Source organism: Osmerus eperlanus, chromosome 4 (assembly GCF_963692335.1).
Source record: "Osmerus eperlanus chromosome 4, fOsmEpe2.1, whole genome shotgun sequence".
NCBI lineage: Eukaryota > Metazoa > Chordata > Actinopteri > Osmeriformes > Osmeridae > Osmerus > Osmerus eperlanus.
This window is the reverse complement of record NC_085021.1, coordinates 18675580-18703132: the sequence shown is the minus strand read 5'-3', so window position 1 is coordinate 18703132 and position 27553 is coordinate 18675580. Positions and strand designations below refer to the sequence as shown.

General features: G+C 42.7%; 3 protein-coding genes and 1 long non-coding RNA gene across 9 annotated transcripts; 3 read left to right on the top strand and 1 right to left on the bottom strand.

Moving 5' to 3' along the window:
• Nucleotides 1-254: 254 nt before the first annotated feature.
• Nucleotides 255-10722, top strand: LOC134019224 (uncharacterized). 3 transcript variants are annotated; one of them, XR_009929985.1, is made up of 5 exons: nucleotides 255-398; nucleotides 5285-5416; nucleotides 6201-6282; nucleotides 7684-7733; nucleotides 9598-10722. It is a non-coding gene; the product is annotated as an uncharacterized LOC134019224 (long non-coding RNA). The 3 variants fall into 3 exon arrangements; XR_009929983.1 differs by lacking the exon at nucleotides 255-398 and having other exon boundaries at nucleotides 5126-5416; XR_009929984.1 differs by lacking the exons at nucleotides 255-398; nucleotides 7684-7733 and having other exon boundaries at nucleotides 5126-5416.
• A 1455-nt stretch (nucleotides 10723-12177) lies between these two features.
• Nucleotides 12178-15773, top strand: gpr157 (G protein-coupled receptor 157). Its single transcript, XM_062459891.1, has 4 exons — nucleotides 12178-12907; nucleotides 13969-14182; nucleotides 14497-14691; nucleotides 14836-15773. Exons 1-4 carry the CDS (start codon nucleotides 12531-12533, stop codon nucleotides 15040-15042), a joined length of 993 nt encoding a protein of 330 aa, XP_062315875.1. The 5' UTR covers nucleotides 12178-12530; the 3' UTR covers nucleotides 15043-15773.
• A 480-nt stretch (nucleotides 15774-16253) lies between these two features.
• On the top strand, nucleotides 16254-24308 carry LOC134019221 (solute carrier family 2, facilitated glucose transporter member 5-like). 4 transcript variants are annotated; one of them, XM_062459888.1, is made up of 14 exons: nucleotides 16254-16355; nucleotides 18073-18141; nucleotides 18242-18340; nucleotides 18685-18845; nucleotides 18986-19110; nucleotides 19209-19361; nucleotides 19534-19659; nucleotides 19975-20162; nucleotides 20360-20470; nucleotides 20619-20720; nucleotides 21036-21111; nucleotides 21311-21438; nucleotides 21894-22125; nucleotides 24000-24308. In XM_062459888.1, exons 1-13 carry the CDS (start codon nucleotides 16281-16283, stop codon nucleotides 22113-22115), a joined length of 1635 nt encoding a protein of 544 aa, XP_062315872.1. In that variant the 5' UTR covers nucleotides 16254-16280; the 3' UTR covers nucleotides 22116-22125; nucleotides 24000-24308. The 4 variants fall into 4 exon arrangements, with proteins under 4 accessions (XP_062315872.1, XP_062315871.1, XP_062315874.1 ...); XM_062459887.1 differs by lacking the exon at nucleotides 24000-24308 and adding an exon at nucleotides 22201-22445; XM_062459889.1 differs by lacking the exons at nucleotides 16254-16355; nucleotides 24000-24308 and adding exons at nucleotides 16890-17712; nucleotides 22201-22445.
• Nucleotides 22307-26028, bottom strand: ca6 (carbonic anhydrase VI). The gene is made up of 8 exons (XM_062459892.1): nucleotides 25705-26028; nucleotides 25399-25547; nucleotides 25136-25231; nucleotides 24530-24596; nucleotides 24257-24414; nucleotides 24010-24136; nucleotides 23512-23595; nucleotides 22307-23183 (listed from the first exon to the last, which is right to left on the bottom strand). Exons 1-8 carry the CDS (start codon nucleotides 25973-25975, stop codon nucleotides 22576-22578), a joined length of 1560 nt encoding a protein of 519 aa, XP_062315876.1. The 5' UTR covers nucleotides 25976-26028; the 3' UTR covers nucleotides 22307-22575.
• Nucleotides 26029-27553: the final 1525 nt, after the last annotated feature.

The following is a 27553-nucleotide window of genomic DNA, read 5'->3' as shown; positions in this document are numbered from 1 at the left end:
ACACACACACACACACAGACACACACACACACACACACACAGACACACACACACTGACCCTGGAGGTTGCGTTCCCCTTTAAAAGTCCCGTCCCACTCAGATACGCAGAGCTCATGCAGGATGTGCTGCGGCATAGGGGGAAACACTGCTGAGCGGTGCAGTTTGTGCTGCCAGCGAGCGTGCGAGGAGGAGGAGGAGGAGGAGGAGGGAGGGGCGAGCGAGAGCACAGAGGAGAAGGAGGAGGAGGAGGGAGAGAAAGAGAAAGAGAGAAGGGGGAGAGGGAGAGTGCAAACAATGTCATTCTGTTCAGGAGGCAATGCTGCAGTCAACTTTGCCGCGCCATGGAAGCACACCACAACCCCAAGCAGCATCCCCCTTCCAGCCTGAAGTGGTAAAGAGTGAGTATAGAGAAGTTTGTCTCCTAGCTCTTTTGGCGTGCATGATGCATCCCCATTATTTATGCTCATCTTAGCCAGTTCTTTACTGTGGTTGCTTAGAGACAGCTTTATTCTCCTCTAATGCTATTATCATTTCTGTTTACCTCTCACTGTCTCGGTGTTCATGTGATGCTGTGTTCTTAAAGGGGCCTAGACTGACGGGTACTGTATCTATGCCTGCAGTGTAAGCCTCTAGCAGGCTCGGTCTAATCAGTGTCACAGTCCCTGCACCAGCCAGTTAACGGTTCGCCTCAACTGCTCTCTCATCCATGTTTAACACATGGCACAGGCTTTAAATAGAAGGAGCGTGTCAGAGGGGACCGGCCATTTGATAGGACTGGCCTTTAGGAATGACTCAGGACATAGAGAAAGAAAACACTGAAAGAAAACAATGAGAGAACCTTTTAACCTTTGCAAGCGTTGGACAAGTGCAGTTGTCCTAGAGTGCCTCTTGTCACTGTCTTAATTACTTTGGTTAAATATAATTTGCTGAGGGTCTCTGGTGGAACATAGGTACAGTGATTTGTGTGTAGTTTTAGCCCTCTCAGACGTGATCTGACGGTACAGGATCATGGCTGAAGCAACTCTGAGAATGAGGTTACAGTGGCCTGCATGGGACAGAGAGACTGCAGTCTAGAAGTTATATTACAGTCAAATGAGGTTCTGCGTATACCAGGAAATGTAAGTCTTGAACAGAGTAAAAACCATGATGAAGTTTTAAAACAAGCGAGTGGGGTAAAAATGTGTGTGTGTGTGTGCGTGAGAGAGAGAGAGAGAGAGAGAGAGAGAGAGAGAGAGAGAGAGAGAGAGAGAGAGAGAGAGAGAGAGAGAGAGAGAAAGAGAGAGAACGCAGGAGAGAGAGATGCTAAATACAATTTACTTTGATACTGTGAGGGAAAACTTATAAAGAGTTGTTTGTGAACTGTACTGTAAAGAGCTTGAAGTGTGTGTGTCCTGGATGTACAATAGATAGTGCAGTGTCCATAATGAGTCTGTGTCTTAGACCAGGCAGAGGAAAGAGGTCATATTTCTCAGAGTACTGCAGAACTCAGGCTTTCAGACATGTGTTCTATAACAGTCGCAGATCTCTGTCCACCTCTACTTGTGATCTCTATCTAATGTGGGGTCAAGATTCCCTATGACAGCAGTCATGTTGTATGAACTGCTATGCGACTCCACAAAAGGTGAAAATGAAATGACGTAGGCTCCCTTTGTGAAAGTTTGTGTCGTAGGGGGAACCGGGGCTTCCCAAAATGCGCCGCTTACCTGCGTATAATGAATCCAGATGATTGTGATGGTGGTCTTTCTGACGGCGTGTGTGCTTCCTGATCTTTGGGTTCACCTCAGGTTACTGTGTTAAGACCTTGAAAAAGAAAATGACCCACAGCCGCTATCCAGCAGCCCGTCCTATGAGACGAGTTGTTCTGGTGAGGCTCTCTCTGCTGCAGACCCAGTCTGTAACCTTTAAAGACATGTTGAAACGGTCTACTTACGTTTACACCAGAACCTGGGAGCCTGACATCACTGTGAACATCTGCAGTTTTTTTTTCTCTCTCTTTTTTTCCTCACTGAGAGAGGGGGGGTGGGGGGATGAACAGCGCTGCACTGCCAGCAAGCAAATTGCCGCACTCACCTGACGTTTCTTTCACCTCAACTCTCCTCCTTTTCCAACCGCTACCCCCTCCTGCCCCCCTCCCCCCGAGCACAGTGCTTCACCAGCATGCTCCGCACCTCTGTAATGCCTTCCCCCCTCTCCTTACTCATTTTTTGCCCACCCTCCCCCTCTCCCTCCCCCTCTCCCCATCTCCCCCCTCCCCCTCTCCCTCTCCCCATCTCCCCCCTCTCCCTCCCCCTCTCCCCATCTCCCCCCTCCCCCTCTCCCTCCCCCTCTCCCCATCTCCCCCCTCTCCCTCCCCCTCTCCCCATCTCCCCCCTCTCTCTCCCCCTCTCCCTCCCCTTCTCCCCATCTCCCCCCTCTCCTAAAAAGTATGCAGCACATGCTCCCACTCTCCTCCTTGAGCAATCTGCCTGAGTGAAGAGCAAGGGAGAGAGAGAGAGAGAGAGAGAGAGAGAGAGAGAGAGAGAGAGAGAGAGAGAGAGAGAGAGAGAGAGAGAGAGAGAGAGAGAGAGAGAGAGAGAGAGAGAGAGAGAGAGAGAGAGAGAGAGAGAGAGAGAGAGAGAGGAGGGAAAACAGAGCCGGCGAGGCAGCAGCAGAGCAGCAGAGCAGCAATCCTGCAGTGTCCTGCAGCAACTGACTTCCTGCAGTGCCGGTCTATCGTTGCACACACACACGCACGCAGGCATGCATGCACCCACACTCTCTCTCAGTCTCTTCGGACACACGCACACTAACTCACACGCGCACCTGTCTTTCCAACATACATACAATACACACATTCAGCCAGTCTGTCACGTGATGTACTGGCTGAGTGAGCGAGGAGGATGGGGAGACGAGGCTGTCTTTCTGGACCTGGGTGAGTTAGGGGAGCGCGTGTGTGTGTGTGAGAGTGTGCTTGTGTGTGAGTGTGTGTGTGTGTGTGTGTGTAAGAGAGTGTGTGTGGTACAGAGGGGAGATGAGCAGTGCCCTCTGTGAGTGTAGGGAGCTTCAGAGGGAGGCAGTGGCGAGAAGTAGGCACTCGTCCCCCCCTCCTAATGGTGCATTGTCCCATTCCACTGCCTTCGTCCCGATGATGTAATCAATGCAGCAAGCTTTGAACTTGCTGGGGTAAGGAATCCTTTCTTCCCTCTCTCTTCCCTCTGTCTTCCTTCGCTCTTCCCTCTGTCTTCCCTCGCTCTTCCCTCTCTCTTCCCTCTCTCTTCCCTCTCTCTTCCCTCTCTCTTCCCTCTCTCTTCCCTCGCTCTTCCCTCGCTCTTCCCTCTTTCACCCCTGTCTCCCATCTCTTCACCACTGACTTCTGCGCCTGTCAGATGAACGTAGCATGTCCTAATGAATGACTGAAAATGTTGGTGCAGGTACAGCAGGTATGGTACAGGAATTTGATAATGTGAGGCTGTTTTTATACACTGGTTTTATAAAACCAATGTATATATTTTTTTTAATAATTGTCTAACACAGTAATACGAATCAACTTAAGTTCAATGACTGTTCTTTATTCTCAGAATTAAACACATAGCTCATGCGTCACGCGGACGACTTATGATACTTTAAGCCCTGAAAGGGGATTGAAAGGTCTGACCAAATAAATCTATAAAATACTTTACAAAACTACTGCATGAAACTGCATCCATTGGCATTCATTCAACTACTGGCAGTGCCGCATGCATGCTTCAAAAGAATGGATATCTGCAGTGGGTCAAACACGCCTTCCACCTTTGATGAGGGCCGCTTTGGTTTTTACAACAAAATACATCATACAGTGCGTGTAGATGTGTGTGTGCTTTGTAAAGACGTTTGACAGTGTCGGAGTCCCAGGAGGGATATGCAGAACAGTGACTTCAGTGAGATATACGGCACTATACAGATGCTCAGACAGCAGAAAGGGAACCATGCTGTAGTTCAGTTTTGCTGAGCTGGTCTCTGCCGCTCTGGGATTCTGCCTAGTGATCAACTTCCTGTGCAGTGATGAACTTACGTTACCCCTCCCTCCTCACGCAAGTATCTACCACCCGGCTTTGTGAATAACTAGCGCACATGGACGCATCATTCATGCTTTAGTTCCCTTGATGCTTGACACGGACAGTATTAGAAACACAGCACACGTATTAAATATGTTTTTTCACTTTTTCAATTGCTAGTGATTTGTCAAATGAGCGTATCAGTGTGAGGAGGCTCTCCCTAGCGCCCGTTCTACGATGCTTAGCCACTGCTGTGTTTGGGATCTCTTGAAGTATGATCATTAGACATTTTTACTCTTTCACACCATTAATATTTCACACGTTTGATCTTCTCCCATCATTCATGAACTGAATGTGTACTTTTTTCGAGAAAAAAAAAGAAGGGAATTCTGATTAATCAGCAGCCTCTGCCGTGAGTTCCTGTTCCAGGCTACGCACCCGGCCCCTCCACCGAGCATCCAGGCTGATCATGCTTGCTAAGCAGCGCTGCAGTGAAGTGGGGATTGAGAGTATTCACTGAAGCTGCATCTACTCAGTCTATGTCAGCCATGGGAGGGGGGGGGGGTGGAGGGGGGATGAGGAAGGTTACCTGGAGTGAGCCAAGGCCATCAGTGCCATGCAGATGTGGGCTCCACGCATTATGGAACAAGCCAGTAGAGGGGGCAGAGGCAGACCACATGAAAACGCCTGCAGGCAACATGCACTTTATTACCATGTTCTAAGATTCATCAAATATTGCATGATAGCCTTCGTGCCATATATGGTATCTTTCCTTTTTCTTGTTTTTGCTTGACTTGATCAAGAACATGGTGTGTGACAGTATCGTAATACACAGCACTCTAAGATAGCATGTCAGCAAAAGACTAATTTTTAGAGAAGGCTTTATCTTTTTTTCATTATATCATGAAGATACTGAAAGAGGTAATGGCTCAGATATGATAACCAAACAATTCAACCAGTCATGTACCTCATGGATGCTATGCTAATGCTATAACACAGTGAATGACCCAGGCTGAGTCATGTTAAGTTCTCTGTGTGTCCTCCCCTCTCTGCTCCTCCCACTGTGGCCTGTGAGGCAGATCTCACACACTCAGATGGCAGACGGCAGGCGTGTTGGGACATGCCTTGACTTGTACTGGCTTGCTTGCTTGCTTGAGAGAGAGAGAGAGAGAGAGAGAGAGAGAGAGAGAGAGAGAGAGAGAGAGAGAGAGAGAGAGAGAGAGGCCTGTGGTCAATAACTTCATCATGCTAGTGTGATCTGACCCGAACAGGGAGAACCCAGCAACATGAGAGTCACAACATAACGATGGACTCATTGGAAGCACTGGCGTTTGAAACATGTTCTGCTGCATACCATACCCTCCAGTCCTGAAAACACAAAGAATCCCACTGCTTCTAAACTGGTGAGTAGTCTAATTCTGGTTATAGTTTTTTATTTTTATTTGTATTTGTTTATTTGTCAGGGAAAATGCAGCGCACATTATTACAATATGTTGTAGATGTGTTGCATAAAAGGTTTCTAGCCTATAAGCTAATTTGCAACCCCAGTCCCTGGTCAGGCCTTTCAAAAAAGTTAAGCGAAATAAAATTTACTGCATAGTGTGAGTTACACAATCAAGCAGCAGATACATTATAAAATAATATATTGCATCAACATTTCACAGATTCATAACCGCATTACACACAACAGCACATCACGTAACAACACAATACATATAGTACATGTTTAAAACAAACTGTTTCTTCTGCTGCTGTCTGTGGCAAAAATATTTTGTATGTGAGGTAGATAAAACATTTTAAAATAACTTTTAAATTCCATATAATGAATGATTTTATTTTCTTGGCTATAATATCATCTCAAGAATTGTGTCAGTGGGATACAAGTTTATCGGTTTTGTGTTTCTGACCATGTCTTTGTCTTATCAAATGTATTGATTCCATGGGTACCATAGTAACAACCATAGTGAGTGTCACTATGTACACACTACTCCATGCACATCCAACACACACACACACACATACACAATAAGGACTCACCGATCACACGTAGACACAGTGATCTCCACACAGACAAACCTTGTTACAACTCACATCATTTCAGAAGTCCCCTGAATGACTCAGATATGATCCAAACATACGAGGAACTGATTGAAAAAATAACATCATGTTTTTGTCTTTTTCTTTCAGCTCTGAAACTTTGCCTGTGTCCTCAGATCCAGCCTTGTTTCAGTTACCTGAGGAATTTGTATTGGAAATGTAGAAACACTGGGTAAGAGTTCAATGTTTATCATTTCTCAATTCAGTTTTATACATTGCAAAATGGAGGCGCTCTGAGGGAATTTCCAAATACGACCAAAATGCTGCAAAGTTTAGAAGACAGCCTCACAAGAAGAGGGGCGTGAGATGCTGTTTCTTTCAAGGATATGCCCTTGTATAAAACATGCAGTTTAGTATATAGATATGTCCTATTTAATCTTATATGTAGTAATTAATTGGATCTAACAGAACAACAAGAAGTTAGTGAGCTACTGACAAGAAAAATACACATCCACTAATTAGGATATCTGTTAACTCATATTATAACAAATTCGATCTATATGTATAAAATAAAGTCTGCCCAGCGCTGGCAATCTTAGTGTACTCAAATGTAACCTATACACTCACGCAGATTGTTACTGGGGCAACACTGTTTTCTGGTAACCAGGAGTCAAAGTCAGCGTGTGTGTGTGCCTGTGAGTAAAAGCCTCTGAATAATTCACGTAAGACGGTTTGACATACAATGCCCACGACTGAAAACTGATGCAATGTCCACATTTGGTTTCTTTAGACAGTTATGCACAGCATTTAGGCATTTTGACACATACATTACAATATTGATACTGTAAAAGCTGGAGCAGATATGCTATGGAGAGAAGACAGTAGGGCTTATCCATGAAAACTACGAGAACTACCCTTTTCATTTAAATGTATCTTTAAACTGCATGGGAAATAAATAAACGTCAAAGACGGAAATGTGCCTTGGAAGAGAGGTACTTAACCCTCGTGCTGCCTTCGGGTCACATGACCCAAAGGTTCATAACGAACCATCGTTGTGTTTACCCAATTTTACCCAATACAAAAACAAATAAAAATAATTTTCTTTTAACCTTCGCAATGTGGGGGGTCTGAGACAGCCCAACGGTTAAAAGAAAATGCTTCACTTTGTTTTTGTATGCGGTAAAGTTGTCGCAATACGACGGTGGGTCACACGGCTGATGGGTCCGAACGACCCGAAGATAACACAAGGGTTAACAATGCAGTGCTGGTGCAGATGGTTTTGTGATGTCAGATGAAGCATGACTGCATGAGTGTTGCTAACTGACAGTAACAACTACATTTACATTTACATTTAGTCATTTAGCAGACGCTCTTATCCAGAGCGACTTACAGTAAGTACAGGGACATTCCCCCCAAGGCAAGTAGGGTGAAGTGCCTTGCCCAAGGACACAACGTCATTTGGCACAGCTGGGAATCGAACTGGCAACCTTCAGATTACAAGCCCGACTCCCTCACCGCTCAGCCACCTGATGTCCAACTAAGACATGCCAAGCTAGGAGAGAGTGAGAGACAGGACTTGAAGTGAAGTGAACCAGATTGTCTTATCACAGCCATTTGTATGTTCACTCCTCAGCACATAACCAGCAGCCTGACAGAGATGACGACAGATCTGACACAGCGGAGGTGGGTTCATCACGCTGTGGGGAGTCAGGTGGCTGAGTGGTGAGGGAGTCGGGCTGGTAATCTGAAGGTTGCCAGTTCGATTCCCGGCCATGCCAAATGACGTTGTGTCCTTGGGCAAGGCACTTCACCCTACTTGCCTCGGGGAGAATGTCCCTGTACTTACTGTAAGTCGCTCTGGATAAGAGCGTCTGCTAAATGTAAATGTGTGCTTGTGTGAGTGTTACAGGTTACTTAAGATGAGGATAGTTAAAGTTAAAACTTTAACTATAAATTATATATTTCGCCAGTCTTTTAGTTTCTTGTCACAAGGTCACCCCTGATGACTAGAAACATAAGCACGCGAACAGTAGGTCAGTCCTGTTGTAATCTTATATCCCTCATGTAGCACGCGCTCTCTCAAAACCTCAAACTTACTCAGCAAAATATTTTAGACTGAAAATCACAGAAAACAACATTACAAATGTTAGCTACCAACAAACCCATCAGTCTCACCACATGAACCCCACCCAGGCAGGAGGGGAACTAGCCCAAACTGTCCACAACAGGGTCCCGGCAGGCCTTCACACCACATTGTAACCACATCCTGGCTAGCTCAACATTGCTAACTCTCTGCCTGGCTAAATTAACCTCTGGCTGATGACTGTGTGTAAGGATCTATGATACATGGTGGGCTTGATAGGAGACTCATGCCGGTTTGAGTTCTGTCTCAGCCAGGCAGACAGTCTGCTGGTCAGTCAGCTGGGTGGACTGTCAGCCAGTCAGCAGGCAGTCAGCCAGTTACCAAGCGAGTGGGTTGTTTATTCTTGCATGGCATTCTGCAATCCTGTATTAGGGATTACATCAAGCCCGAGCAGGAAGGAATTCCTGTCATCATGTGGTCACGGCAGCCAGCTTCTGGCTCACGAGAAAAATACAGGGGAGTAGCACAGTCATTTAGCAACTGTGGCAGAAAGCGTGTCACAAGGTGTCTACACGTGTGTGTGGTGTGGCGCAACTGCAACTGATTGACTTATGATAGACTGACTCCTGATGTTTTTTTTAAGACAGTAAGAACCGGATCCTTGGTCTCATTTCAAACACTTGACTATCTGTGACATTTCCCAAGAGGAACTTCCTGCCTAAGATCCAACACCTGACAGAAAATCTATGCAAAAGCCACTGCCTCAATTCTCTCATTCCAAAGTCACATGGTCACATGATCCAACGTTGCTTCAGGGTTGCAGTGACCGCATAGCTCTCCAATAACTTCCTCATAGGATTCTATGCTTGTCATGTAGACAGGCTTCTAGCTGATATGAGGGCTCTCAGTCTTAGGACGAGATCCTCCTTTCTCGATCTTTCTAGCCAGTGTGAAGGCCCTCTGTGACATCTGTGCTGCTGCTGTCCCTTCAACGAAGTGTACTCTATATTCCACAGGGGCTGCTCTGTACTAAATATAACTCTGCTATATGGAAGATAGATAGCCAGAAGTCCAGACTTTGTATCAGTGTGGCTTCTCTGGTGAGGTCTGGCTAACAACAACACTACACACACCCACATTTGCACACAAATGTGAACACATATATTCCCTCAATACACACACACGCATACAAAAACAGATGCGGAAAATAATAGCTGAACCCAAGTAATGTCTTGTTGCAAGAATATGACTCACGAAAAGCCTATTCTTAGATCAGGGGGTGTACAGTGGTGCTATAAAAGAATGTTCCTCTATTCTAAGGGACTGGAGGACCACTTTGCCTGCTACCTGATTTTCGACAAATCCTATGATATATCCTATGATATAAGCTCAAATCAGGCCTATGAGAAGAACGTTTTAGTGATGCTGTGAATAATGGACCATTACTTCCTTGATGTTTTTCAGATCTGCTGTCCCTGGCATAGGACTACAAAACCCTGGCATAGGACTACAACCCCAAAACAAAAAAGAGTGTCAGACTGCTAGACAAAGGATCTGAAGGACACAAATGAATCCCCTTCCTCTCACTTACATTCCGAATCCCTCACATCAGGTGAAACCTGACCGTAACGTCTGTCTATGACGAACAGGCCTCAGAGACTCCCTGCTGGTTGCGTGGCAGAGAGACGGCCTGGCTTGAAGGAGGGGAGACAGGAGGAGATGCTGTTAGATGTGGCTACTGTGAGTGGTTCTCTGGCAGTGTCTTAGCTGGTTGTTGTGAGGAGTGAGAACGAAGCAATCAGCAAGTATACTGCCGCAGAAACTCTTCGCACTGAGAGGCCGCCGGCTCTCATTGTTCATCACTCAGAGAGGGAGAAACAGGAAGCGGAGAAAAGAGGAGAGTGGTACGTATTTTCCAGTGATCCTAAACAGATTTTAAAGCGTCTGGTGATTACGTCTATGGAATTCATGAGTGTTTTTCCGATTCTCATAGCTCGGTAGACTGAGACTATTTTTTTTCCAAATGATGACATTTGGTTGGTGTACGTTTGTCATGCTAATATGTAAACATGTATTGTTTACGTCATGCTGTTTGTGAACCAAATGATCATGTATTTCTAAATGTTCTGCATTTCAAATTTCAAACTCATTGTCTCAAATTACTGACATTTGGGTTTTGAAAGGTTCACAATTCACTAGTGCCATCTTGTGTCGAGAGATTGGGCATGGTGGTCAAACTACGTAGGCAATTATATCTGGGCACTGTTACAGCACTTGCTGGAAACATAAATGTGACACAAAAAGTCAAACAACCTGATGTTGACATATTTTTCTATACTACTGATACTTGATCAACATTTACAATTTCTACAATAAGGTACACTCACAAACTGTATCTATAATAATAATAATAATAATCAGCAGCCAATCATTTCAATTGCATTGCTAAATGTGATAAATGGTATTGTTGTTAACACTATCCTATGTGATTGTATTATTTAATTGTGCTGTTTAAGACTTAAATGTGATTGTCAACTATATTTTTCTTGCTTGTCATTGTAAAATAAAAATATTGAATTGGCTATTCCTTGACTGTATCCACAATTGTCCTTTTTTCCCTTTTCCTTAAGCTAATGTTGGCACAGTTTTGTGTGATGATAAAATGTGGCTACATTCAGTCAGTGCAGAGTATTTCACCACAGGTACAAACCCACTCTGAGTGTAGATTTTTCTTTTTTTTTTGAGTGAAGAATTTTCTTTTAACCGTTGGGCTGTCTCAGACCCCCCACATTGGAAAGTTTAAAACAAAATTATTTTTATTTGTTTTTGTATTGGGTAAAATTGGGTAAACACAACGATGGTTCGTTATGAACCTTTGGGTCATGTGACCCGAAGGCAGCACAAGGGTTAAGTAGTATCAGATGTAAACATACTTAGGGTGAAGGGTTATCATAAAACAAATTAGAAGTATTAGAATAGAAACAGGCACTGTCTGTGAAATTTCTGATTAATCTCCTAATGCATGCTGTATGTAGAGGATTTCATACAAGAATTGCAGCTCAAGGTGCTTTACATAAAATCAATAAAAACAATAATACAAGTAATACAAATAATAAAACCCGGTTATGCGGTTATCACACAAGCCACAGTCTTTGCGGTATCTCAAGCCACAGTCTTTGCGGTACCTCGTGCCACAGTCTTTGTGGTTTCCCAATATAAATCAAGAACATGCATGTATTTTAGTCTTGGGACTGTGAAATGAAGTGGAAGCAGGGCTGTAAGGAGATTATTGATTCCGGCATTGGATCGTTATTCAGACGTGCTGTCTGCAGAATAAGACATATAGGCTAACGGAACACTGCAGTCCTCTGTAACCACAATGGCACTGCATTGCTGCAAGCACAAGAGGCCTTTTTTACTCTGCTGCAGCATGTCTAGCACAGAAGGAACAGCTGCAAAATTATTCCCAATGGTATCTATCAGGTAACATATTTAAAGATTATAAAGGGAGGAATTAAGTCGCTTGTTAGAAATGGCGCAGATTCCAAACATAATACTTGCCCATGATAATAAATCGGACTTCGGGTGCCTTGCAATCGCAATGGTCACACAAAGTTTGAAAATAATGTATTGAAAAGCCACAATACAGTGTTTTAGTGAGCAGCTTATTTGTAACATAAAGTGCCATTTTACTTATATCCAAATGTTTCTATGTACTGGATCAGTAAAAACAACTTGCCTGCTGAAACAGCAATTTCCCCTTATGGGATCAAAAAGTACCTACTGACAGAAAATTTCTGGTAATTTAACACCATGAGAGTTCTATTTACCCATAGTGTTATTATATGCATAAACACTTCTTCACTAAACAGTTTTTGGACTGTAGTTGTGTGTAGTGAAAATGTAGTAGTTTCACTGGTGTGAAAATCTGTTTTCACTATAAATCATGATTACACTTTTCTATTTTGTGCGTTGGTTTATTTGAGCGACCTTCCAAATAGGCCACATTTGTCCCATGATTTCTCACAACTGGCTTACCAGTCAGACGAGTTTGTGTTCCGGGTAAATGTCTCAGTGGCAGGGAGGGGTTAATTTAACATTCGCGTATAACTATTGTCGAGCTTCCTCTTTAGATTCAGAATGACTTTAAATTTTACTGGCCAAAATATAGGTTTGCATTACAGATTCTCCTATCAGATTAACACATCAGACTGAGAGTTTCTCTATTTAAAAAAGTTTCTGTTTCGAAAAGTAATAATGCAAGATGGAGTACTTATCTCAGTTACACAGTAGCTTATTTTGTGGATTTTTGTCTTGGAGGATTGTTAGCTTTGTTGAGTGAAGTTGATTTGATTCGTTTGGAGTTCAGTTGGTAAAACGTAGCCTGCCGCGCAGTTATGGCTGCTGAAAGTCAGACTGTTGTGTACGTCTCTGAGCAGATACTTGTTCTAATTTCTTGTGCCTTCTCATTTTTGGGATCTTTCCTTATCATTTTCACGTACATAATTTGGCCAGATTTGAGAACTACCCCACGAAAACTTTTAGTGTTCCTGTCGATCGCAGATTTTTTGTCTGCTGTCTCATACGCGTACGGAGTTTGGAATGTTTTTAAGACAGACTCTGTTGGCTGTATCGTGCAAGGAGCAATTTCCACTTTTTCAAACACAAGCTCGTTTTTCTGGACTGTGGCTATCGCTATCTACCTGTACATTTTTATCGTGAAGACCAGTCAAAGACTTGCTGATAGCTTGGTGCTGTATTTTCACTTTATCAGGTGGGTTCGCTGCGCACACGCTATTGTAGGATATTGATAACTTCACATATTCACTGACTTGATAGGGGATTGTAATAATAATCATGGTCTTATTTTAAAGGTCCAATATCTGACAAGTCATACGATAAGTATTAGCCTAATGTTTAGTTTTTTTAAACTTTTCCTAATTTAATCCAAGCTTGGATTTAGTACATTGTTGTTGGTTTGCATCTGACATTCATATTTAATTATTTTAAGTGTTGCTCATCTTGTATTACATTTTTATTTTACTGTATTTTTTAAATCAAACTTGGTACTCAAAAGGTTCATCATGTGCTGTTTACATGGAATCACCCTCAAGTAGTAGTCAGGTTGACTCTTTAAACTGATCACTTAAGAAAAAGAGAGCCAATATCATCCTTGATCACCTGCATACATCCTATTTAATCCTGATTTACAAGTTAAACCAAGTAAACACAAGCTATTTCGTACAAACCCTTATTCAAATGAGTGCATTTACAAATACATATAGAATGACACATAACACAGTTTACATCAAAGTTATTCGCCCATATGCATTGCAACCATGCTTTGTTATTCTAATTATGATGAATTCTTAAGAGGCCCAGTGAATCAGCACAACAGAGCCATTCACTGAACACAGCATGCTGAACATTCATGCTGCTTTTTATGATTGAAGGATGTAAATCTGCCTATTAACAGGAGCAGTGCAACATTCACATACACATCATGTTCAATTATTTACTTTTAAATGAAGGCTATGAAATATTAAAGCACTGAACTCAAGTTGATCTTCAATGTTTATTTTTCAAGGAGTCTTTTATTATTTTAGACTATTGCTAAAAAAAGATGCTGCATGCTGTCACACTCTGTACTCCAACCTTTAGCTTCATCTGAACTGTAGAATAAAACATGCAGTAATGATATCCCAATAAAGTCTCCATATCCACCCATATAAACAAAATCGATAAATAAAGGCGACTGTGAAGTAGGCGCTAGTCTAGAGACAGAGTACTTCATGTTGTTGCTTAATGCTTCCCTTTTGTTTTCCTCCCTCTCAGCTGGGGCATTCCCCTAGGCATTACTGTTGCAGCCTTGAGCCTCCACAGGATTGGTTACGACGCGTCTGAGGTGTCTGTGGGCTGGTGCTGGGTGAGCATCAGTGCTCCTGACCATGTCCTGTGGATGCTTCTAACAGGAAAGATCTGGGAGTTCCTGGCATACATCACACTGCCAATCCTCTACATCCTCATCAAAAGGCACATCTACCGAGCGGTGAGGATCTAGTTCACTCTTGTGTGTGTATTCGTGTGGATTGTTGTGTGTGTGTGATTGCTGAAAAGGTAGAATCTCCTGTAACTTAAGATGACTGTCCTGTCACAGTATGTCTGAGTTTAACTACTCAGAACAGACTATGTGGATCAGAGAGCCTCCACCTCAGAAGAATTAAAAACCAGAACCAAATTAAAAAGGCATCTGTTTTGAAATGATGAGTGTAATGTCCCTTTAACAGGTCATATACGTTTAAGTGAGTCTGTCTATCATCCTTATTGCTAGTTACTAATGTTCATATGTTTTTGGTGATGCAGCATGCTGCACTGTCAGAGTACAGGCCTATCCTGGCCACCAGCCCTCTGTCCAATTCCCTCTCCTCCATGGCGGACAGGAAGTTGACCTTAATCCCCATCATCTTCATCGTCCTGCGTATATGGAGCACCATTCGCTTCATACTGCTGTTGGTGGACTCCCCAGTCAGGCAAAACCCAGTGCTGGTCACTCTGCATGTAAGTTCAGTTCCAGTTGAACTGCCTCTTCTGGCTAACTGTTCTTATTATGCTTATTTACAATATTTTTGAGTGTGGTTCTTCATCTTTAATATTCAATCGTGTTTTACAACCTGCCTCAACACAATGTCTGTGTGTTTTCAGGGCATTGGAAACACTTTCCAGGGGGCAGCCAACTGCATCATGTTTGTGTTGTGTACTCAACCCATCCGCTCGCGCCTGTTCATGCTGCTGTGTAGCTGCTGCTGTCTCTGCAGAACGGGATCCTCTCAGACGCTCTCCCCCTCCCACGGGAGAACCGCCGGCAGGGAGGCCAACGCCACCCCTGGTATCTGTGCAGACGAGTGCTGACGCTAGGATGGACAGACCAGAGGGGAGGGATAATGTAGGGGAAGCTAAAAGGAGGAAGGATACCCTCTGCTGCAGCCTCATTATAGCAAGTGGCTGTGAGAAGGGTCGAGAAATTCTGCAGAAGCATGCACAACCCGGGGCAAGTCACACAACGCGTATGCACTTTGGGGGATGAGGATAACCAGTGTTTGTGTGTCATTTTAGAACTGTGGTCACTAATGTTTCATGGTCCTCCAGCGTTTGTTGGTAAACTTGCACATTGAAATGTACAGCTACTTGTTTTTTATTGAGTGAACCAATAAGTGCACTTAAAGGGCAATTTTTATTTATCTGTGAAGCTTTTTTAATACCTAGAACAAAAAGATCAATGCAGTGCAATACTCCACTTTTATACTGTCAGTGTAATACTGTATGTACCATCCATACCAAAGGAATAGCAAAGCACCCTGATTTCCTTTTTTTTTTTTTTTTTTAAACACTCCTACTTAAGTTTACAACATGTGTTCAAGTACTGTATGTATGCACTCCAGCCAACTGTCTTGTCACAATCAAAGGATGATGACAAAGTGCACCACTGTCATAGTCTGTCCGAGTTCTCACCAATTCCTTTCTGGACAGAAATCACTAGACTTAACAGAGAGAGTAGATAATAAACATCATACCTGTGTAGCAAGGTTTACTGTTTAAATATATTTTATGTAAAATGATCTTTAATAAAAACCTAACACTGAGTGTTTTTGTGATGGTGCAAATATATTTTTCAAGACTCTGGTATTATGAAACTCTCACTTGATCAGACATAACCACAGCAGTTTATTTGCAGTTGCCATGTTTATCAAACACATTTGTCCCTGTTTGTTAGGTAAGATAAAGAAGTTGACGGTTCCGTAAGTCCTCGTAAGTCCTCTGGTCCTTTGAGGCCCTCAAGGCGTTGGCTGCCCTACTCTAATTTAGCTACAGCTCACACACAAGCCAGAATGCATACCAATAACGAGTGAACCCACCGAACTTCAGTGAATAGCATTTTTTTCTAATCCTATATACCTACACTAGACACACAATGTTCAAGGAGGATCTTTCATCCAAGCTACACCAACTCATTTAATTCTTGTTTCAAGTTCCAATAAAACGTTAATGATTCTCTCTGTTTAGTTGACGAGGTGTAATCAATAAGATTAATTAGTGCAATAGATTGGTGGTGGTGGGACAAACTGAATTGTGCTGCAACTGCAGGGTCAATGTTTTTTTCTAATTGTGATTATTGTTTACTTGACCCTTTTAGAGGTCAGGTTGAGGTATCTATTGTAGGAGTGGTAAGTGTATTTACAGTATTGATTATTTTTTCAATCTTAATTTAGATGGAGGCTTTACAGTTGTGTATGACATTGTGGAAATTGCATTCCTCTGAGGTGAGAGAAGGCCTATGTAGTAGAAAATATTTGGTGAGAACCTTCAATTCAATCTACAAGAATTCAGTTCCTAAAAGAAAACACTCTGAACATTTTGAGGAATTGCATTTCAACATATTATTCTTACAAGAAAGCTACTAGTTCCGGATGACAGAATCCTGTTGACCAAGCCTACATATTGTCTGCAGTCAAGGTGACAAAGCTCAGGCCGATGGAAAGGGGCAGTTTATGCTGATGAAGTGAAAGCAGGCAGTACGCCTAATGGTTTCTGTCCTGAAGGACACACGAGACCGTGCTTGAATGATACCCCTGTATTTCGTAATGGTCCAAATATAAAACCGTGTTGTGTTGGACGTTTCGTAATAGTCCGAATGTAGAGCCATCCACCAGATTATAAAATAACCACCCCTCTCCACCGTCCTCTTCGAGACTAGTTCTGAAAAGTAATGTTGAGAATGATTACCGGTGTTTTCTTCTATTTTTGACAATCTTGAGAAGTTCTGGGCGAGCGTGTGTCCAAATTTAGCCTTTTTTTCTGTGTCAAACTGGCAAGCCGGCTGGGGACTGTTTGATGGACTAGATTGCTAGTAGAAATTTAAACAATATTTATACTCTCGGCTAATGTATTTTTTCAGCTAGTCATTAACGGACGTTTTCAACTCTATTGAGTAGTCTATGTAGCTAACTGAAAGGAGCGATACTGAAGACACCGTTCGCTGTTTTAGAAGAACAAAAAAGTCGGAACGCTTTGAAGAAATAGGCTATGGGCGTAGTGCTTTTGGCGTCACAGTGCCATCTGTTGTTGTAACAACAAACTGACATTTAAAGTCTAGACTTCGTGTATAAGACGACCCTGCTTTTTTCGGAATATTACGTTAAATAGGAGTTAGAGTTAATCCATTCGTTCATGAGTGTGGAAATTTGGATGATATTGAAATATCCTAATCCCACAGAAAGACAGGTGCCATGAGTATGGTAATCCCTTTCTTGGCTTCATGCCCACTTAATTCATTATCGTATGGAGAGAGGAGCTGCCAGCAAAGATGACCATTTACCAGCCTCAGTAAAGGAGGGGCCCCATTTATAACTGAGAGCACTCTTTACACACTGACGGCTCCATGAGCTCATGTCAAAATGTGTTACCATGTGAAGGTTGGAAAGGGGTATGGTTTAAAACATACAACTTGTTCATTGGGAGAAGGCGAGTGTGACTGATGTTTTACTAATCGTCAAGAAGGTGCTGTACCAAGAAATTCCATTGGTGAGGAAGGTGCATGAGATAAGACTCAGATAACTGAGACAGAGATAAATCAGGTGTCTCTGTCAATGACTAGCCTAAAAAGAAAAAAGTTCTTTAGTAGTTGTTCATATCCTGTGGAAGTGGAATCATGACTTTGCAATGAGTTTAATTTTTTAGTTTTTTTTTTGTGTAAATTTGAGGTTGGTGATTAAGTACATATATGGCTCCATCTGCAGGGCATGTTTGGGTCATACTGCAGATAGGAATAAAGTACTGTACTGTATGCTACCTCTTTACCGTAAACCAGTCCAAAGGGCATCTAGAATCACTAGATGCCCAAAGGGCATCTAGCGTTGAACTAGTGTGTTGTCATTCAAACAGGGATATTATCAACCTCACACAGTCATGACTGAAGGGAAGAGTCTGGAGAAACCTGAGGAGAGGAGAGGGGTGAGTGACTTTACAGCATTTGCAAATTATTACATTAAACATGAATTAGTTGATTATTCACAGCATTGCTAACACATCTTTCTCTCCATAACGAGGACAGAGGCTAACTGCTGTACTGGCTTTGGCCACCCTCATATCAGCCTTTGGATCTTCCTTCCAGTATGGCTACAACGTAGCTGTTGTGAACTCTCCATCGCTGGTAATGTCCTTCTCATTCAACAAAACCATTCACGCTGCTCATTATTCTTATTTATATATATATATATTATTTTATATTTAAATTGTTGTATTCTTAGATTGTTTAGTTCTTAGAAATAGTTAAACTTTTGTACTTTTACTTAATTTAAGATCTGTATATGTTTAGTGTTTTGCACCTCCCTGCCACAGTAAATTCCGTGTTTGTATAACATACATGGCGAATAAACCGAATTCTGATTCTGATTCTGAAAACAATACCGAAGCGGTCCACAATAAATATCGAGAACCCAGCACTGAATTGCAAACACTACTGAAAGGAATCCCTTTTGTCCTACTGTCACCCAGTTTATGAAGCAGTTTTACAACACCACCTACCTGGAGCGTTACGGCCGACCAATGGAAGAAACCTTCCTGACTCTTCTATGGTCCCTGTCTGTGTCCATGTACCCTCTGGGGGGCTTCCTAGGATCTCTGCTGGTGGCACCCCTGGTCAACAAGCTGGGAAGGTACATTAGAAGTTACAGGCTATCCACACTCCTAGTTTAATTGTTCTTCATTTGATTTGATATGGGCTTACAATGATTTGTTTGTGGTGGGTTTATTTATTAGTAATTGGATAAACATATTATGAATGATCACATGACAGGAAAGGAACCCTCCTTTTCAACAACATCTTCTCCATCGTCCCTGCCATCATAATGGGAGTGAGCGAGATCGCCAAGTCATACGAGATTATCATCTTTGCTCGAGTTTTAGTGGGCATCTGTGCAGGTCATGAAAACGTAACTCACACAAATGTATCAAAGTCCATATCATGAGATGAGTTCAAAGGCAGTTGATAATATAATATATTACTGTAACATTCACAGGGTTGTCATCCAACGTTGTCCCCATGTACCTGGGAGAGCTTGCCCCTAAGAACATGCGGGGTGCGATTGGCATCGTGCCCCAGCTCTTCATCACCGTAGGCATCCTCAGCGCCCAGGTTCTGGGCATCAGAAACATCCTGGGAAACAGCACAGGTACAAACATGCCTCGACCCCCGCAATCAGGCTTGTCTGTGCCTGAATGGCTGGTTGAGTCACATATTGTACAGTCCTATTGGGGCTGCAGGTTGAGCCCAGTTATTGTGCAGGACTGTACAATCCTACCTTACTGGTATGTATTTGCATGTGTGTGTATTCTTTCCCCCAGGCTGGCCTTTGATGCTGGGCCTGACAGGCATCCCTGCCCTGGTAGAGCTGCTGCTCCTGCCGTTCTTCCCTGAGAGCCCCAGGTACTTGCTCATCCAGAAGGGGGATGAGAAAACCGCCAAGAGAGGTGAGACCCATGGAGGGAGAGAGGGTGTTTGAGAGAAACATATTTTGAACAACACTTATCATGCTCTGTGGAAATATTTTTTTCAATCTCTGATGTGTGTGAGTAGGGAGTCAGGTGGCTAAGTGGTTAGGGAACCGGGCTAGTAATATGAAGGTTGCCAGTTCGATTCCCAGCCGTGCCAAATGACGTTGTGTCCTTGGGCAAGGCACTTCACCCTACTTGCCTCGGGGGGAATGTCCCTGTACTTACTGTAAGTCGCTCTGGATAAGAGCGTCTGCTAAATGACAAAATGTAAATCTATGCATGTGTCTTCAGAGCTGCAGCGCCTACGAGGCTGGGAGGACGTGGAAACCGAGCTGGATGAGATGCGTCTGGAGGACCAATCAGAGCAAGCCGAAGGGCGTCTGTCAGTGCTTTCTCTCCTATCACAGCGCTCTCTTCGCTGGCAGCTTATCTCCATCATAGTCTTGAACATGGGCCAGCAACTGTCAGGGGTCAATGCTGTAAGTGTACAACCAATGCTCAGCCTATTCATTGGTATAGGGTCTCCATACTGATTAATCATTATACTGTACATAGGGTATATAGGTTTATATATATAATATATATATATTATGAAACGTAAAATAAGATGTGGGAACAGTTTTTTAAGGTAGTAATTAAGGATGAGACTTGACGATAAAAGTACTTGTGTCCTCAGATCTATTACTATGCAGATAGTATTTATGGCTCTGCAGGAGTTGAGGAAAATGACATCCAGTATGTGACTGTCGGAACTGGGGCTGTTAATGTTTTTATGACCATAACTGCGGTGAGTATCCACTGTTCCATGCACACTATTTACCTGCTTCAAATGTATCAAAAAGTCGGCACAGCTATACTTACTCTGGATTGCTGTTTTGAGATAACATTGAGGGACTCCCAGGACTTGGCCCCTAAAGTAGCTGTTTGGTCCTCAGGTGTTCATTGTGGAGGCTTCAGGGAGAAAGCTGCTCCTCCTCATTGGCTTCGGGATCTGCTGTGGAGCCTGTGTTGTCCTGACCGTGGCTCTCAGACTCCAGGTACTAGAGCCACCAGTAGACAGTTATCACACAACGTAGTCATTTGAAACAAAAATCACTATCTCATGAATCTCTAGTACCCAAGCATTGCACAGGCTTTGCACACGTGCAGTGATTTCTTTATGCTAATGCCAGAGGATTAAGCCCCAAATGGTCGCTATGCACAATTTACACTGAGACACAGTCAGCGGGAACTTTAACGCTAAGAGGTTTTGAGTAGATCTACTCTTTCCTATAAAAGAAATTGTGGGTTGTTATAATCATGACACACTCAATGGCCAATGAAAAATACCAGCTGCTCTGCTGTGTTGACAGGACAGTGTGGATTGGATGCCCTACATCAGCATAGCCTGTGTCATTTTGTACGTCATTGGACACGCCATTGGCCCCAGTAAGTAAGGCTCCTACAGGCTTGTTGAGCTATCATGATTGCTTAATTGTTATAGATATAAGTTAAATGATGTGTCTAAATTAAAGTTGTGTTTACTTTCTGAGAAGGCCAACTGCTGTGTCATAGCTTTACTCTGATGCAGTCCGCTGATGTCAGGGCCAGGAATTGTGGGGTGAGGTTCACCACATGTGGTTTGCAGGTCCCATTCCAGTTGTGGTGACCACAGAGATGTTCAGGCAGTCCTCCAGGTCAGCTGCGTTCATGGTGGCAGGATCTGTACACTGGTTGTCCAACTTCACTGTAGGACTGGTGTTCCCTTTCATGGAGGTATGTCTGTCTGTGTTCCCACAGTAAAACGCTTTAGACGCTCTTATCCAAGGTAACATACAGGGGATGGGGAATTCCAACCTGCCAGTGAAAAGGCCTGTGTTGATCCTAGATCATTTTGTTTAGACCTGCCATTCCAGACTTTTTCCACTTTGCGGCCCACTTGCATAGGTAAAAAAAAATTCTGAACCATGAATTTTCTTATCCAAATTTTTTATTTAAATACATTTGCAGATATATCATTACTTTCGTTAGTTATACATGTTAAGTTTTCATTGGTTTGGCGGCCCACCTGTATTACTCTTTCAGACCACTAGTGGGCCGCGGCCCACAGGTTGGGAATCGCTGCTTCAGACTTTACAAAAAGAGAGTAGTTAACATTTGGTCAAGACAAACAAATAAAGAAGATTAAACATATTTCTCATGTTTTCCCTCTTTTAACCTTGGTCCTGCAGAAAGGACTAGGACCATACAGTTTCCTAATCTTCTCTGTGATCTGCCTGGTTACCCTGATCTACACCTGGCTGGTGCTCCCAGAGACCAAAAACAACACCTTCCTGGAGATTAGCCAAATGTTTGCCAAGAGAAACAAGGTAGAGATCAGGCTGGGCGATGAAAACAGTCCTACCAATGCGACAGGATGTCTGAAGGAAGTAGAGATGGTCTCTACCTTCTGAGAGAGATGTGGTGAGTATTGCATTGGAAAGAGCAAGAATAATCTACAGTCGTATTTTACTAAATAAATCTTTCTATCTTTTAAAGACCTCTTATCACTTGTCGTCCAGAACCAGACAAAGAACTTTAAACTCTGGTGGAATGTGGAATGGAATTGACAATATATGTCAAATAAATTAACAATGTGAATACCCAAGTAATTTAGAATTTTATTGAGGATTATAAATTATAATTGGCAGATATATTTGAAAGCTCTCTCCCTGTGTTCCACGTCTAGAATATAATCTGCTATTCATTAAACATTTGACAATGTCAGAGAGAGTTTTTACAGATCATCAAAGTGTTGATTTGATATTGCCTCCACCCATTAGCACAACACTCTCACAGCTCTGTGTTGTGTTGATAGTGCAAAGCTTGTGGATCTGGTGATGTGACTCAACACCATGATCTTGTGGTGTGAAGTTAGGTGCACCTTTGGTCAATATGCAACTGCACCCCTCCATACAAGCTGAGCTGGGTCACTCCCCAGCTGAAGGCATTGCCCCTCATTGTGGAAATCCCACACAACATCTGCTCCTTTATCTCTGCCCGACTGAGCACGTAGTCCCACACATTCACGTCCGTCATCTGGCCTGCAAAGTAAGTGATGCCCAGGAAGCCATCTTGGTCCTTCCCCAGGATGAACACCCCCCCGGGGCTTATCGTGTACCCTCCCCTCAGATACTGCTCCTCCCCTTCTAGTCCATTAATCCAGAGCTCTGCCCCTCCGGAGTGGGAGGACCAGGTGATGCAGTAGTTGGCCCAGTCTTGTGAATGGAAGCTGTGTGGCAGGTTGACAAACTCGTTGCCGATCCACAACCCCACCTCAAAACCCATGGTAATCATCAGCTCGTTGTCATTGTCCACGCTAGAGTAGGAAAGAACAGTGTGCTTGCCACCAGGCAATGTGCGGACACGCATGCAGGCAGTGAAGGACTGCAGGTTCATGGGATGCTCCAGGTGGGCCAGGACGTAGCTCCCAGTAGTCCTATCTGGGAAATGGAGCAATGGTGGAGACAGGGCTTGGTGCTCTAAAGACAGGTGACAAGGGTTAGTAACCTAAACTACTAACTAACAACAGCATTGTAGTATAAATGAAAACAGGTTGATATTATGTAATAACATACTTGAATGTTCTTCTAATAAAAATATTTATTTCAATAAAACAACATAGCAATACCTATCCTAGCTTATACTACACCAGGTATACTCACCATTTTTGGTGGTCCGTAAATCCCCAACTAATTGTGCAAGGGAAGACAAGTTAGCAACAACAACTAGCATCTGATGTGCTGTATCTACCATATAAACACGCTCAATCATGTCATGTTATTAAGGGAGTGAAAGTTTTCCACTTACTTGACTCAATCTGCCTTCCTAGTGAAGAGATGAGACCCTCAATCTTTAGAAGCTTTGACTCGATGTCTTCTTGGTGACAGGTGGCTAAATTCCGAGGCAGAATTACGTAGAGATACACATGTCAATTTTAATTCACATAGGACTCATGAGAAGTTCCTTAAAATTAAGGGCTAGATTTCACTGGTTAATTCATAATATAATTCTATTGTAGTTACTTCAGTTCGAAAAGGCAGGATCAGTGGTACTGACTTACTAATAATAATACTGTATTATTATATTTACATTAAGTAGACACGCTTATCCAGAGCGACTTACAGTAAGCACAGGGACATTCCCCTCAAAGCAAGTAGGGTGAAGTGCCTTGCCCAAGGACACCCATCATTTTGCACGGCCGGGAATCGAACTGGCAACCTTCAGATTACTAGCCCGACTCCCTCACCACTCAGCCATTTGACTCTAAAATTATTATTATTATCAATCCCTTCCAGGTGTGCATACTGCCTTTGCCCAGGTGAGGAAGGAAGGAGGATTCCACCACACGGTCATTGAGGGGCTGAGTCATGCGGTAGTAATTCCATATAGTCTTGTTCTCGTGGTCCATCAGAGTACTCTCCAACTTCCTGATCTAAAGAAAGGAAAAGGAAATACTACTACTCCATAATCCTTATTCTACATTAAATAGTGTAGAATTCAAAGACATTTGATGAACATCTTTGATGTGAAAACTACATGTATGTATGCATACCTGATTATGAGAGAGGATGATGGGTGTGTCAAACACAGTCCATAGAATGCTTTCATCACAGGGGGGAGTGGTCAGTGAGCCCTGGTACCTGAAGTAATGGTTCAGGTTCTCAGGCAACATGGAGCGGACATTTATGTAAGATATATTCATGGCCTGCCCTGTAAGAGAAGTGTAGACAAATGAGAAATGTGGTATGAGAGAATCAATGTATTCCAGGACACACGTGTCATGTTAATAAGGTAAGAAAAGAAGACGCAGAATAAAACTAATCACCTGCATACTTGATCTTTGACAGATTGTTGATGAATTCACTATAATAGGTGTTCTCAAAATTTCCATCCTAAAAATATATTTGCCAAAAAGTTAAAATGCTACATCAAACAAGAACAGAGCACATTGAAGTTGTCTTTAAATATAGTTCTAAATGTAAAAAAATTTGTTCCGATAAAACAACCTCCCAGATGGAAACTTAGCTGGCCCTGTTAGTTGTGAAGCAGCAACACACCAGCTTCTATCTGCGCCACATTAACACTGCTGGGATCCATTAACACTGCTGGGATCCATGCCCCCTGGCTACGCTGCTACAGCAATGACCTCCCACAGCTGGAAGTGCCACAGACTGCCAATGGCCTTAAGGCATTCCTCTGTAACCAAAATCTCACTCAATGTGCAACATTGAGTGAGATTGGCTCAGTGCAACTCAGTATTACAGTTATGCTATCATACATATTTGGAAGTGCACAGGGTCAGAATTGGTCCAAGACTATATGTTATTTGTAGGTTCCTGGTCATACAGTTTAGCACACAATTTGGTCATAGTCCAGTATAAGTTGAGCAATTTCTGCACTGACCTGAATTTCAGTATTATCTGTATCTCACCTCATAGAAAAAAGCAAGAACTGCCAGTCCATCTGGTTTATCTATGGCCTCTTTGAAGCTCTTGTACTTCTCTGAATTATAATGGACTATATGGAGCTGAAACCACAAAGCATGCACACCTGTCAGTGACACATATCATCACAAGATAAATCATCACATTATCACAACAACAAAAAATGGATTCATTTGAAAATTCATCCCTTAAAAAATACTTAAAAAACGTTTGCTTCAATTCAGTTGGTTTTTAGTGTTGGGATGCCTACCTCTGCCATGTAGCGAATGCCGTCCACAGTGTGTTCAGAACCACTGGCCTCCATGTCCCAGCCCCCCCAGTGCAGGTGCATCTGGACCGCTGTGTAGCGGTCTGGGAGACCCTTGGTGATCGCCATAATAGAAGGCAGGCTGATTTTAACTGTGAAAATTATTCGTATTAAATGTGGGCCTATGTGACAGTTCTTTTAAGTAGTTGATTGAAATAGTACCTCTTTTGCTTGTATGAAAAACATTCAGAATCAGTAAACTATTACAATAGGTGATCACATCACAATAAAATATATAATATTCTGTACCTGAGTTCCCATTGTTTGTCATGAGAAATTTTCCTTTTTGCGTTTCATAGCCACTGAGGTCCAGTTGCAACAGACGGGGGTTGTATCTAACGCTCCGCCGCTGAATGTCAATTGGGGACTGTTTTTGGCCGCTGCACGCAGGATAATAGAACGCCCAACGCTCTTGCTCCAGCGTCCCTTCTTTAAACGGAAAAAACAGATAGGCTATTAAACAAAAGATGAACATACCAAATACAACACGTAGCCTACCACAACCCTCTTGTCCACACATAACACGTATTCTCCCGGCGACAATGTAGTTTTTTTTTTACTGAAAGTAGCCTAAACTATGTTGTGCTGTTCTCCACAAAACCAGAGTCTATGCTATACGTGTGTTTTGGCGTTTGCGGACTTGCCTATACTTGATATGACCGTTAACGTTCAAACTGGACAGCAGACTTCATATAGATTTTTGTTTTGTTCAAATTATTTCGTTTGAAGTAGCTCAACCCTCCAATCATGGTCTTCTTTTTTGAATTACATAGTTTAGATTCAATAGTATAGACTAAGTAGGCTAAACAAAAATAGGAAAAACTGTTATACCTGAATATGTCCAATGTATTGCATTTCCTTGAGCATTTACATGACTAATGAGAAGGGGAAATACAACAAAGAAACACTCCATTTCTGTGGAACTCTAAAGCATGAAACACCTCAAAAAAAGTTCACTCAACAGAAACACCTGAAAAGAGGGATTGGTAGGCTATTTATAGTCTACAAGTTGTCTGAACCGCCCTCCGCTCAACTCTTCCCAGGCTACTCTATGAGGTGTCCCCCTTTTTCAATATTGATGCCACCCAGGGGCACCGGCAGGAATTTTGGGCCCCATGGGAAAAAAAAGTTTATCATTTATATTCGTTTTTCTATTTTTTGGGGCCCCTGTCAAGTGGAATTGTCCTAACTTTCCCCCCTATACGGCTGCCCCACCCGATTTATACCGATGGATGGTTTGGCCTCATCTGCACAAAAAAGCAGCACAATAAAACTGCCAATCTATACAGTCAAAACTCTGCCTGTTCTCTCCATACGCTCAAGGCTACATTGGCATAAGATAGGTGCACTATTCTGATAAGATGGACCGACCGGTGGCATGCAGGGGAGTTTCTGTCCCCCTACTCTGGGTACCAATTAGGGTAGACCCATACCCAACCCCTGGGGACCTAGACCAACGTACCCTAACATTACATTGTATAAATAAATATATACAAAAATGTGTTTATTATGTGAGGTTTCCAATCATTCATCTTCACCTGTTCAGCCAAATCATGGGACCAACATCCACTGTCTTCTGAGGGTAACTGCTCACTTTTTCAGCTATGAGTAACAGGACAGCAGCAGCTGAATCATCCAGAGCAGGTTTGTTATCTCATTCAACATATTCAAGTTCTAGTATTTTATTGTCAGATGCACAGAACAACACAAGGTCAGACTGTGCACTGAAATTCTTAGGACAAGACAACACATATTCTTTAACAGACAAACCAAGTGACCTTAAATACTTTGGATAGCCTACTTCTGCCAGACATTTAGGCTATAAAAACCCTGATAACGTTGTCAAAGAATGTAAAAAAAAAAAAAGTTTTTTATACACTCATATACTCAGGTGGATACTCAGACCCATAATAACGAGAGAAAAATGTGTTTAAAGTCTTCGGTAAATCAGTATCATCCACCCCATTTACACCGATGGATTGTTTGGTCTCATTTGCACAAAAAAGCCTCACAATAAAACTGCCAATCTGGACAGTCAAAACATCCCTGAATAGAGGAGACACTATCCTCTGCCCCTCTCTGCCCTGTTCTCTCCATA

Coding starts and splice junctions, on each gene's coding strand:
- gpr157 (XM_062459891.1), top strand. CDS start 12,531: ATGGCTGCTGAAAGTCAGACTGTTGTGTACGTCTCTGAGCAGATACTT. Junction 14,183..14,496: donor AAAGGCACATCTACCGAGCG/GTGAGGATCTAG, acceptor TTGGTGATGCAG/CATGCTGCACTGTCAGAGTA. Junction 14,692..14,835: donor CAGTGCTGGTCACTCTGCAT/GTAAGTTCAGTT, acceptor GTGTGTTTTCAG/GGCATTGGAAACACTTTCCA.
- LOC134019221 (XM_062459888.1), top strand. CDS start 16,281: ATGTTTTTTTCTAATTGTGATTATTGTTTACTTGACCCTTTTAGAGGT. Junction 18,341..18,684: donor TTGTGAACTCTCCATCGCTG/GTAATGTCCTTC, acceptor ACTGTCACCCAG/TTTATGAAGCAGTTTTACAA. Junction 18,846..18,985: donor CTGGTCAACAAGCTGGGAAG/GTACATTAGAAG, acceptor ATCACATGACAG/GAAAGGAACCCTCCTTTTCA.
- ca6 (XM_062459892.1), bottom strand. CDS start 25,975: ATGTGTGGACAAGAGGGTTGTGGTAGGCTACGTGTTGTATTTGGTATG. Junction 25,232..25,398: donor GCATTCGCTACATGGCAGAG/GTAGGCATCCCA, acceptor TTGTGGTTTCAG/CTCCATATAGTCCATTATAA. Junction 23,184..23,511: donor AGGAAGGCAGATTGAGTCAA/GTAAGTGGAAAA, acceptor ACCTGTCTTTAG/AGCACCAAGCCCTGTCTCCA.